Source organism: Macaca fascicularis, chromosome 1 (assembly GCF_037993035.2).
Source record: "Macaca fascicularis isolate 582-1 chromosome 1, T2T-MFA8v1.1".
In the NCBI taxonomy this organism is placed as follows: domain Eukaryota; kingdom Metazoa; phylum Chordata; class Mammalia; order Primates; family Cercopithecidae; genus Macaca; species Macaca fascicularis.
In genome coordinates, this window is record NC_088375.1 from 669411 (window position 1) to 681793 (window position 12383).

Here is a 12383-nt window from a genome sequence, read left to right on the forward strand (position 1 = left end):
CCCCGCAAGTTCAGATGACTTTCGCCTAAAATTAATCCCATCTTCCTGGTGGCAAAGGTCCCCAAATGCCAGTGTCAATCCAGTTTGTTTCCTCTAAACATAACCCGTTCTTTGGGGGATCTAATCCTGTGCTTCCAGGTGTTTGAGGGGGAGTCAAGGCACCTCCGGAGACACCCCCCCCCCCACAAAACGGAGTCGTGGCCTGGCCTGGGGATGCCCCCTTCTTCCAGGTGCCCAGGTCCAGGCCCTCTTGTTTCCCAACAGGAGGTGCCGTTTTGATGAAATCATCAGTGGGACTGATTAGCCCAATGATTTCCCTAATGGCAACAAGGGCAACGTCCTGGTGTTTTTTCTGTAGCGAGAACTGTTGAGTGATTCCTTCGGCCCAGAGGTCTGGCAGCATTTTCTGGAACGTCCGATTTTCCTACATTTTCCCACTCCAGGGCTCAGCCCTGGGTTTTCAGATCCGTCAACTACCAAAATTAGCTATTGCCTGAGTCAACATTGTAAAGCAATGAGGCTGAGTTCCCACATCTTGACAAGCTCTAAGAAAACCCAAACTTCCTGCACACCTCACAGGTGCCACTGCACGTTCACAACCCACATTCGTCTTCTCATGAGCCGTAGTCAAAGTGAGCCTTTCTGTAGCCACAGAAGATGGCACAAGCCAATTTTTCATTCTCCCTCTCGTCTACCACTTTTGATAGGTGCTGTGACTGGGGCAAAAAGTTCTCAGGCCCTGAAATAGAGATGGTATGCACCAAATTCCAAAAAGGGGGGAAAAATTCCCCCATGTTACCCTGATTCAATAAACCTCCCATTCTTCATACTTCTAGGGGCACTGACCAGTACATTTTTAGAGCACTGGCCTATGTTGCTGCTGGCAGCCTTGTAATGGGGTTTCTCGTTCGTCTGGTTGGTTTTAGTTTTCTGTTCCAGACCTTCCTCGTTCAAGTCCCTATAGGACCCTGTCTGTCACTTAGCAAGTTTCTACTCATCTCTGCTGGTCTTATCCCTATCTGTCCACCATAGTCCCTGGCTAGTTCCTGCCTTTCCCTAAGCAAACTCTATTTGTCTCTATCCTACTTATCTCTAATTTGTCCTCCAGGCCTCTGCTTGTCCCTGGATGTCCCTGCTCAGGCACCACTTGCGATAGACTTGTACTATTACTGCTTGAGACCGTCATTACAGGACTGAACGACGACATGAACATAGAAATGGTGGAAGGAAAAAAAAAAAAAACCTTTCAAGGAAAGGCTAGCTTGAGGGAAGAGATCCCAGCTTTGAGTGAGCAAGGGCAGCCACCCCAGCCTCTCAGGCCTCTATTTATTGAGTAGCAATAGCAGGGAGGACGACGTCACGATTGATCAGCCACGTGATTGATCACAGGTTCACATTATTGCCATCAGACTTTCAGACGTACCTAATAACAAACACTGGTGCCTGGGGTGTGACTGCCCTCAGCATAACCGCTGCGTGGCAATCGCAGTTTGTTAGTTTGCCAACATTCTGCCTTTATGAGAAGCAGTTTTGCTGCTTACTCAGCCTCTGGGGTATACCGAGTTACTGACTTGATCACGATCCTCTTTTGGCCTCCAATCTTTCCTTTTTGTTTTTTCAATTGAATAAGATCTGTCCCTGTATTATGGGGATTGATGTCAGAATGACTTCGGTCGGTCCTCGGTCCCGAGGACACCCACACGATTTTTGTTCGTCTCCTGTAAAGACACAGGCAGCCCTTGTCCCCACGTTAGTAGCAAATCTACAGAAGCAAAGGTTTCTGTGGCTGCAGCCGGGAGGCAACGCCCTGGATGAAGCATCCGCTCCACGAGCTGCAGCTCAGCTTCTGCCTCTTTGCAGAATTGCTGGGGGGTAAAACTATGTTGATAATGAAAGACAAGCTTTTTCCGATGAACAGAAGCAAATTGAGGCTTATCCTTCTCATGCAACAGTACAGCAAAAAAGCCGTCCTGAACCTTCAATTCGCACTTACACAGGCGGGTCTATCAGACGCTCTGGGCTGTGACAGACAAATCTTTCTCCTGTGTGTGCTTCCAAATCCCTGACCACCTCGCTTCTCACGTAGAGAAGGGCACGATTTACAGGGAATAAGCAACAGTTGTGTGATATTCTCCTGGTTCAAAACCCAGAGATCTTGTGATGTTACCACTACCCGAATTTCTCCATAACCCAGAGCAAGAACTCCTGGGACTTCAGGAATGCCCTGAAAGTTCACATGACTTTTGCCTAAAATCCCATCTATCCTGTTAGCAAAGGTCCCCAAATGCCAGTGTCAAGTTTGTTCTCTAACTTAACTCATTTTTTGGCGGATCTAATCCTGTGCTTCCAGGTGTTTGAGGGGGAGTCAAGACACCTCGAGAAAACCACCCCCCTGAAACGGAGTTGTGGCCTGGCCTGGGGACGCCCCCTTGTTCGAGCTGCCCAGGTCCAGGCCTGCTTGTTTCCCAACAGGAGGTGCCGTTTTGATGAAATCTTCAGTGGGACTGATTAGCCCAGTGATTTCCCTAATGGCAACAAGGGCAACGTCCTGGTGCTTTTTCTGTAGCGAGAACTGTTGAGATCCCTTCCGCCCAGAGGTCTGATGCCATTCTCTTCTGAAACGTCCTGTTTTTCTACACTTACATTTTCCCACTCCAGGGCTCAACCCTGGGCTCCTTTCAGATCCGTCAACTACCAGAATTAGCCATTGCCTGAGTCAACATCGTAAAGCAATGAGGCTGAGTTCCCACATCTTGACAAGCTCTAAGAAAACCTCCTAAACTTCCTGCACACCTCACAGGTGCCACTGCACGTTCACAACCCACATTCGTCTTCTCATGAGCCATAGTCAAAGTGAGCCTTTCTGTAGCCACAGAAGATGGCACAAGCCAATTTTCATTCTCCCTCTCTCGTCTACCACTTTTGATAGGTGCTGTGACTGGGGCAAAAAGTTCTCAGGCCCTGAAATAAAGATATGGTATGCACCAAATTCCAAACAAAAGGGGAAAAAAATTCCCCCATGTTATCCTGATTCAAAAACCTCCCATTCTTCATACCTCTAGGGGCACTGACCAGTACCTTTTTAGAGCACTGGCCTTATGTTGCTGCTGGCAGCCTTGTAATGGGGTTTCTCGTTCGTCTGGTTGGTTTTAGTTTTCTGTTCTAGACCTTCCTCGTTCAAGTCCCTATAGGACCCTGGTCTGTCCTTGCAAGTTTCTACTTATCTCTGCTGGTCTTATCCCTATCTGTCCCCCATGGTCCCTGGCCAGTTCCTGCCTTTCCCTATGCATACTCTATTTGTCTCTATCCTACTTATCTCTATTTGTCCCTCCAGGCCTCTGCTTGTCCCTGGATGTCCCTGCTCAGGCACCACTTGTGACAGACTTGTACTATTACTACTTGAGACCATCACTGCAGCAGTTACTGTTACCGCTTGAGACCATCATTACAGGACTGAAGAAATGAACGTAGAAATGGTAAAAGAAAAAAAAACTTTCAAGGAAAGGCTAGCTTGAGGGAAGAGATCCCAGCTTTGAGTGAGCAAGGGCAGCCGCCCCAGCCTCTCAGGCCTCTATTGAGTAGCAATAGCAGGGAGGAGGCCGATACCACTGGTGAGCTGTGTAATTGATCACAGGTTCACATTGCCATCAGACTTTCAGACGTACTAATAACACTTGTGGCCTGGGGCGTGACTGCCCTCAGCATAACCGCTGCGTGGCAATCGCAGTTTGACAGTGTGCCAACATTCTGCCTTTATGAGAAGCAGCTTTGCTGCTTTACTCAGCCTCCGGGGTATCCCGACTTACTGACTTGATCACGACCCTTCTTTTTGGCCTCCAACCTTTCCTTTTTGTTTTTTCAATTGAATAAGATCTGTCCCTGTATCATGGGGGTTGATGTCAGCGTGACTCCAGTCGGTCCTCGGGCCCGAGAACACCCACACGGTTTGTTCATCTCCTGTAAAGACACAGGCACACCACGCTCATCCCCACGTTAGTAGTAAATCTACAGAAGCAAAGGTTTCTGTGGCTGCAGCTGGGAGGCAACGCCCTGGATGAAGCATCCGCTCCACGAGCTGCAGCTCAGCTTCTGCCTCTTTGCAGAATTGCTGGGGGGTAAAACTATGTTGATAATGAAAGACAAGCTTTTTCCGATGAACAGAAGCAAATTGAGGCTTATCCTTCTCATGCAACAGTACGGCAAAAAAGCCGTCCTGAAACCTTCAATTCGCACTTACACAGGCGGGTCTATCAGACGCTCTGGGCTGTGACAGACAAATCTTTCTCCTGTGTGTGCTTCCAAATCCCTGACCACCTCGCTTCTCACGTAGAGAAGGGCACGATTTACAGGGAATAAGCAACAGTTGTGTGATATTCTCCTGGTTCAAAACCCAGAGATCTCGTGACGTTACCACTACCCGAATTTCTCCATAACCCAGAGCAAGAACTCCTGGGACTTCAGGAATGCCCTGAAAGTTCACATGACTTTTGCCTAAAATCCCATCTATCCCTGTTGGCAAAGGTCCCCAAATGCCAGTGTCAAGTTTGTTCTCTAACAACTCATTCTTTGGCGGATCTAATCCTGTGCTTCCAGGTGTTTGAGGGGGAGTCAAGGCACCTCGGGAACCACCCCCCTGAAACGGAGTTGTGGCCTGGCCTGGGGACGCCCCCTTGTTCGAGCTGCCCAGGTCCAGGCCTGCTTGTTTCCCAACAGGAGGTGCCGTTTTGATGAAATCTTCAGTGGGACTGATTAGCCCAGTGATTTCCCTAATGGCAACAAGGGCAACGTCCTGGTGCTTTTTCTGTAGCAAGAACTGTTGAGATCCCTTCGGCCCAGAGGTCTGGCAGCATTCTCTTCTGAAACGTCCTGTTTTTCTACACTTACATTTTCCCACTCCAGGGCTCAACCCTGGGCTCCTTTCAGATCCGTCAACTACCAGAATTAGCCGTTGCCTGAGTCAACATTGTAAAGCAATGAGGCCGAGTTCCCACATCTTGACAAGTTCTAAGAAAACCTCCTAAACTTCCTGCAGACCTCACAGGTGCCACTGCACGTTCACAACCCACATTTGTATTGTCATGAGCCATAGTCAAAGTGAGCCTTTCTGTAGCCACAGAAGATGGCACAAGCCAATTTTCATTCTCCCTCTCTTGTCTACCACTTTTGATAGGTGCTGTAAGTGGGGAATAAATTCTCAGGCCCTGAAATAAGATGGCATGCACCAAACTCCAAACAAAAGGAAAAAAATAACCAAATTCTTCCCTATGTTACCCTAATTTAAGAACTTCCCGTTCTTCATACCTCTGGGGCACTGACCAGTACATTTTTAGAGCACTGGCCTTATGTTGCTGCTGGCAGACTTGTAATGGGGTTTCTCGTTCATCTGGCTGGTTTTAGGAACAAAAAAGTTCCAGCCGACCTTCCTCGTTCAAGTCCCTATAGGACCCTGTCTGTCCCTGCAAGTCCCTGCAAGTCGTTATCCTTATCTGTCCCCCATGGTCCCTGCTAGTTCCTGTCTTTCCCTACCCGTACTGTCTTTATCCCTACTTATCTCTATTTGTCCCCCAGGCCTCTGCTTGTCCCTGGATGTCCCTTGCTCAGGCACCACTTGTGACAGACTCGTACTATTACTACTTAAGACCGTCACTACAGCAGTTACTGTTACCGCTTGAGACCGTCATTACAGGACTGAAAGGAGCAATGAACGTAGGAAATGGTAACAAAAGACAAAAGAAAACTGTCTGAAGGAAAGGCTAGCTTGAGGGAAGAAGAGAGATCCCAGCTTCGAGTGAGCAAGGGCAGCCACCCGAGCGTGTACAACCCTCCGTATTTATTGAGTAGAAAGAGCAGGGAGGAGGATATCACGATTGGTCAACTACGTGATTGATCACAGGTTCACATTATTGCCATCAGACGTTCAGACGTACCTAATGACAAACACTCGTGCCTGGGGCGTGGCTGCCCTCAGCATAACCTCTGCACAGCAAACGCAGTTTGTCCGTTTGCCAACATTCTGCATTTATGAGAAGCAGTTTTGTGACTGACTTAGCGTCCCGTGGTATCCTGAGTCGATGATGGCCCTCACTCTTTCGGCCTCCAGCAGGGTATCTCATATGAATGGAATCATACAATGTTTGCCTTATGCTTATTTCACTTCACATAACGTTTTCAAGGTTCGTTCATGTGGCAGAAAATATCAGAGTTTCATTCCTTTTGAAGGTGGAATAGGATCACATTGTGTGTATATATCACATTTTGCTTATGTACTTGTCTGTTGATGGACACAACCTTTTGGCTATTGTAAATAATGGAGCTGTGAACACTGTTGCACAATTTTCTGAGTTCATGATTTTAATTCTTTTGAATTTCAAAAATAATTGTGAAATTCAAAAATAATTTTGAAATTCTGTTGAATGGTATCTTCAATAAGTTGAGACAGATACATTTGTATTTATTCAAGTATTTTTCCCATTTGCTATCAAATTTTGGTCTTTTGTTATAGACACATAAGAATTTTTTTATACATGTGCTGGATATTTTGTTTTCAGTTTTGTTACACATCTGCTAGTTTGTGACCTATCCAAGTGTTTAAATTGTTTATTTGTAATTTGAATTACCAATATTTTACTTTATATTAGTTCTTTTTGTGTCTTAAGCAATGTGTTCATAACTTAAAGTCAAGAAAATATTATCCTATCTTATCTTGTAAAAGCTCATAGTTTATTTTTCCTTTCTTCACCTCTTAGTTTTTAACTCACCTAAAACATATTTGTGGTACAGTATGTGACCTTAGGCAAATGTTCCATTTTCCAGATGAACAAACAGTTTTCCCAATACAACTTGATAAATGTATTTTTCCCAGATCTGCAGTGACATCTCTGTCCCTTTATAGTCACATTCTCCAAAAACTTTGCCTGTTCTTAGTCTCCCCAGTTCCTCCACTGTCCTCTCTATTCAGGATATTTACCTCTCATTTCAATGATCTTTATGTGGATAAATCAAACCTTTCAGGCCTTGTTGTACTAGGGCCATCAACACAGTTTTGTTTGTCTGGTTTTTTCCCCTGTTTTGATATAACTGTCTGTTCCCTCAACTGAAGATGTGTGTTTTGTTTTGTTGCATTTTCATCTGTCTTCAAGTCCACCAAACTGTGATTGAGTTTCCTAACCCACTGTTTTGTTTTTCCTTTTAATTTCTTTTCTCCTTGTGTCATTTCCCCAGGTTCACTTAGTACTGGAGGGATCCTAGCTCAGTTACTGGTCCTCTTCTTCTTTTTTTTTTTTTTATTTTTTCTGTACCTTTTCTCTGTTAAGCTCATTGGGGTTCTTAGCTATAACCATTTATCTATATAATATCTATATATTAATGACTTCAGTTCAAAACAAACTTGGCATTCACCAAACTGAACTGATCTGTGCCTCTTCCTTCCCACCCTAAACTTCCTGCAGTTGTGTCTTTCCTTAGTCCCCCTGGTAGGAGGTCCCCAATTTCAGTCGCTCAATCTAAGCCCTTAGAGTTGCCCCTGGTGCTTCTCTTTCCCTTGAAACCAATATCCAACTAGTAAAGGAATCCTGTTGTCTCTACCTTCAGAATACACCTAGGTTCCAACCATTTCTACGCTATGTTCCTGCTTCACCTAAATCCTCTAAGGCTTATTTCTAAAGCAGCAGTTGAAGAAACATCAGATCATGCCACTTTGGTGATTAAAACCCCATTGTAGCTCACCGTTTATTGGGAGTAAAATCTAAAATTCTTACAGTGAGCTATAAGGGGCCCTTTCCATGCTCCTCTCCCCATTACCAGACATAGATGTCTGCGTGAACCACTGTTTCCCTCACTGCTCCAGTCATCCTGGCTTCTTGTCACTCTTTGAATAAGCCATGTACACTCTCACTTCGGGGCTGTCCTACTAGGTTTTTTGGGTTTTTTTCCTCCACGTGGGATCCCTCCCACCCCAACACTATCCTCAGGGCTAAATTCTTTATCTCCTCAAGACTGCTCCAATGTTATCCTTCCAAAGAGGTCTAGACTATCGATGACATTGTAAAAAGCAACCAATATGACCACAGTTTCAGCAATTCTTTCTCTCCCTCAATCTACTCTACTTTTCTCTTTCTCTACCATTTGACATTCACAGACTACAGAGTTAACTTACTTATTCTGTTTATTATTATTCACTGCCTCTGGGCTACATGGGCACCTTCATGAGGACAGGCACCTATTTTGCAAACAAATATATCCCAAGGGTCTTAATAGTTCAATAGATGGCTAATCCCTGATATAATGTAGGATACAGTTCAGACACACATTCTATCCCTGACATAATGTAGGGATACAGTTCAGACACACCTTACATCCCTGATATAATGAACTGATATACTTCACACACACATTCTATCCCTGATATAATGTATGGATACGGTTCAGGCACACCTTATCTCCCTGATATAATGTACTGATACAGTTCACAGACACTTTCTATCCCTGATATAATGAACTGATACAGTTCAGACACACATTTTATCCCTCTGTAATGATGCTAAGCCTAAGAATCTAGGAGTATAGAAACTTTAAGCAAAACCCCCTAGAAATGGACTGCATAGACCACATGTGGTTTGTTGTGACTTCCCTGTGAATAAGATGGGTCACACGGTAAGATGATAGACAGTATCAAAACTTCGCAAAGTTTACAATTAGTGGTATGGGGTGGGGGGGGCAGGGGAGGAAAGTAAGACTTTCTTTTCCTTGCTCATCAAAAGGTTCATGGCTGGTAACTTCCAACAAAAGACAGATTAGTAACAGAAAAGTATAGGAAATTTACTTAATAGAAGTTTCATGAGGCATGCAAACCTTAAAAGTATGATTAGATCGTTTAAAAATATGATGTAATGGAAATAAACTGAGGAGGACAACTTAGCAAGGTTTGTGTGTTCAGATTCTAGTGGCCTCCCCATGTGACATTTTTTTCCCCTCTGGGCATTGGTCAGGGCCCCTCTGGAATAAGGGGTTTGTTACCTTCTTTCAGAAGAGGTCTCAGAATTCTTTTGTGGACAGCTCTCAAGGGAGAAGGGCAGAAAAAATCAGAAAGTTACCTTTCTACCTCTTCCATTTTCTCAATTTTCTTCAGCATATTTAGTAGGTCAAGTTTGCATCTGATGAAAAAGCTGAACACTGTAAAATATTTAAAGAGGTTTATTCTGAGCCAATGTGAGTGATGATGGCCTGGGGAAAAGCCTCAGAAGATCCTGAGAAAGTGTGCCCAAGGTAACCTCTGTCTCCCTAAAACTTAGGGAAAGAACTTACATGCAGAGTCATAAATCGAAACATGTAAAATACACATTGTTTCAGCCTGAAAAAGCAGGACATGAAGTGGAAGGCTTATGAGTCACAGGTGGATGCAAAGATTTTTCTGATTGGCAATTGGTTGAAAGAGTTAAGCTAAAGACGTGAAGTCAGTAGAAAAAAACGCTCGAGTTAAGGTAAGGGACACCATTTGGGGGTCCTCCAAATCAATTCCATTCTGCCACTATCCACAGTCAAATGCTCTAGCCCAAGCTAAACTCCCACGACCATCTGCCACGATCTATCTGGAGATAGTATCAGATCCCACAGGGTGAGGGCTCAGTCTGTTAATACTGCTTTCCATTTCCAGTGCCAATCACAAGCCCCAAGTTGTCCTGTGCTTTTTTGACCAAGTGATTGTTAATTGAGGATCCCACGGCCCTTCCTTGGGTTCAGTTAGTTTGCTATAGAGGCTCACAGAATTCAAGAAAATGCTTTCCTATATTTACCATTTATTACAAATGATATTACACAGGATACATAGAAACAACCAGATGAAAAGACACCAGGGTGAGGTCTAGGAGAGCGGAAGAGCTTCTGTCTCTGTGGAGCTGGGGCATGGCCCCTCCAGGCAGGTGGGTGGGTTCTTATCACCCTCCTGTTCAGCTGCATGAGTTTAGCTGTTCAGAAGCTTTCTGTCCTCTCCTTTTGGCCTTTATGTGGAGACCTTATTGAATAGTCATGATTGAAGCATGGGCAATTGCATAGAAATATGACTGGACACAGAGTATGACCTAGTGTTGATAGAGTGAGTGGGGACACCCATCAAGGCCTGTCTGATCAGATTCTTCTTGGCCCCTCTGTGTAGCGTTCCCTCCTCCAGGGTAGGAGAGAGCCTCTTTTGAAACAGAGGTCTTGTGACCTGCAATCAGACAAGGTAGTCAGATAATTTCTTTGTGACCAAAAGTGGGCAAAGATTGGATTATATTTTTAGTCTCTAAGGCTTTCTTTGGGGAGAAAAAGAAGCAGGTGAAAAGAGGGAAGGCAAAGATCACAGAGAGAGATTCGGTTTTCTGAGGCCTCAAGAACCACAACATTGGAACATAACTAGGGAGTTATGAACCAGAAACCCTAGACAAAAAATCAATATGGAAATCATATCACTCCCTCCCCTTTTGCTTCATCTTCCGGTGAAAGCACAGCCACAGTGACCATAGAGTCTCCCCTTTACCATATGCATGGGAAGGAATCGACTATCAAAAGACACCTCTTGACACCCTTTGAGGAGCCTTGAACCTCCCCAAGGCCCTCTTCAGAGCTCCAGTCACATCCTTGTTTCTAAGGCTGTAGATGAGGGGGTTCAGCATGGGTGTGAGAATGGTGTAAAACACAGAGAGGACTTTGTCCTGGGCTGGCGTGTGGTAGGAGTGTGGCAGCATGTAGGTGTACATGGCAGCCCCATAGAACAAGGACACCACAGTCACGTGGGATGAACAAGTGGCAAAGGCCTTCTTCCTGCCCTCCACTGAGCTCATGCGGTGAACTGTGCTCAGGATTCGCGCATAGGAAGCAAGGACTACAGAGAAAGGAATCAGCAGCATCAAAACACAGCACACGTACATCACTGTCTCGTAGAGGGCTGTGTCTGCACATGCCAACTTCAGGACTGCCGGAGCCTCACAGAAGAAGTGGTTGATCTCCCGGGAATTGCAGAAGGGAAAGCTCATGGTGATGGGGGTTAGGAGGAAGCCATCCAAAGAGCCCCCAAACCAGGAACCTGCTATAATCATCCAACAGACCCGGCGGCTCATGAGGACAGGGTATCTCAGAGGGTTGCAGATGGCCACATAGCGGTCATAGGCCATGAGGCCCAACAGGAAGAATTCAGCTCCCACAAGGGTAAGGTAGAGGAAGTGTTGAGCTGTGCACCCCACAAAGGAAATGGTCCTTTGATCCAGCAGGTAATCAACCAGCATCTTAGGCACAATGGTGGAAATGTACATCATGTCAATTAAGGAAAGGTGGCTGAGGAGGAAGTACATGGGTGTGTGAAGGCGCAAATCTGTTTGGATCAGGAAGATCATAACCCCATTGGCCATCAGTGCGGTGACGAAGATGATAGCGATGATGGCAAAAAGAAGACCTGAGGTTTCCTTTCTGTCAAACAGCCCCATGAAAGTGAAGTCCGTAGAGGATGTGTTGTCCTCTTCCATTGATCCTACAATTGTGCTGATATAAGGTAATATATTCTGAATAAGATGACAGCATTCCCAGGGCAGTAAAATAACAACACTCGAATTAATTATTAGGTAGCAAACTTTTAAAACTGGGAAGAAAACATTTAAAACATAGTATTCTTGGCACACTGGGACTGATACCTAGCATTTAATCAATTCCAGAAGGTTTTTAAATAAAATTGGTCATTATTAATCAATAAGTGCTTAAATACATTGGAGAAGATGATGTCAGCAGATGATACTGTATTACAATGATATACATTACAATGCCTAAGGGTGCATACCATGCTACACAGCAGTTAAACATACCATGGTCTGGGGTGTGTGTGTGTGTGTGTGTGTGTGTGTGTGTGTGTGTGTATGTATGTTTATGTTACCTTAGATGCATTTAAATTTGTATTATTATTTAATGCGTCTTTGTGTGGTCGGCATCACCACCATTTTAAAAACATTTTTGCTGGCTGTGAGTAGCTCATGTCTTCCATTTAGCTACAAGTATGGGTTATCTGCCGTTTGGATCACAAGTCACTGTCTATGTCAGGAGAGTATACTTGGTGTTAGTCTATCCATGTCCCAGACAAATTATAAGGGATGAAATAAAAAGGGCAACAGAAACTCAGTGGAAACTACTCTTGCAAATTTAGACATAAGAATTATTCTCAATACAAGAGGCATTCAGTGTTACTGAATTTTATTTATTTTCAATTTTAAGATGATGAGGAATTAACATTAGGATTGTGATTAGCATGACCATTAGAAACTAGTATTGGCAATTAATATTCAGCGGAAATACCACAGGGACATAAACCTTGAGCTATAACTCACTGGTTATTTTTAGAAATTATAATTTTTCATAGTTCTTGA

General features: G+C 44.5%; 1 protein-coding gene across 1 annotated transcript; it reads right to left on the reverse strand.

Annotated features, from left to right (window-relative positions):
• Positions 1-10466: 10466 nt before the first annotated feature.
• Positions 10467-11510, reverse strand: LOC102125525 (olfactory receptor 2T1). Its single transcript, XM_005539538.3, has one exon. It carries the CDS (start codon positions 11493-11495, stop codon positions 10539-10541), a length of 957 nt encoding a protein of 318 aa, XP_005539595.3. The 5' UTR covers positions 11496-11510; the 3' UTR covers positions 10467-10538.
• Between the last annotated feature and the right edge of the window lie 873 nt (positions 11511-12383).

Bases quoted from the DNA above. Each gene is read 5' to 3' on its own strand.
- LOC102125525 (XM_005539538.3), bottom strand. From the start codon at position 11,495: ATGGAAGAGGACAACACATCCTCTACGGACTTCACTTTCATGGGGCTG.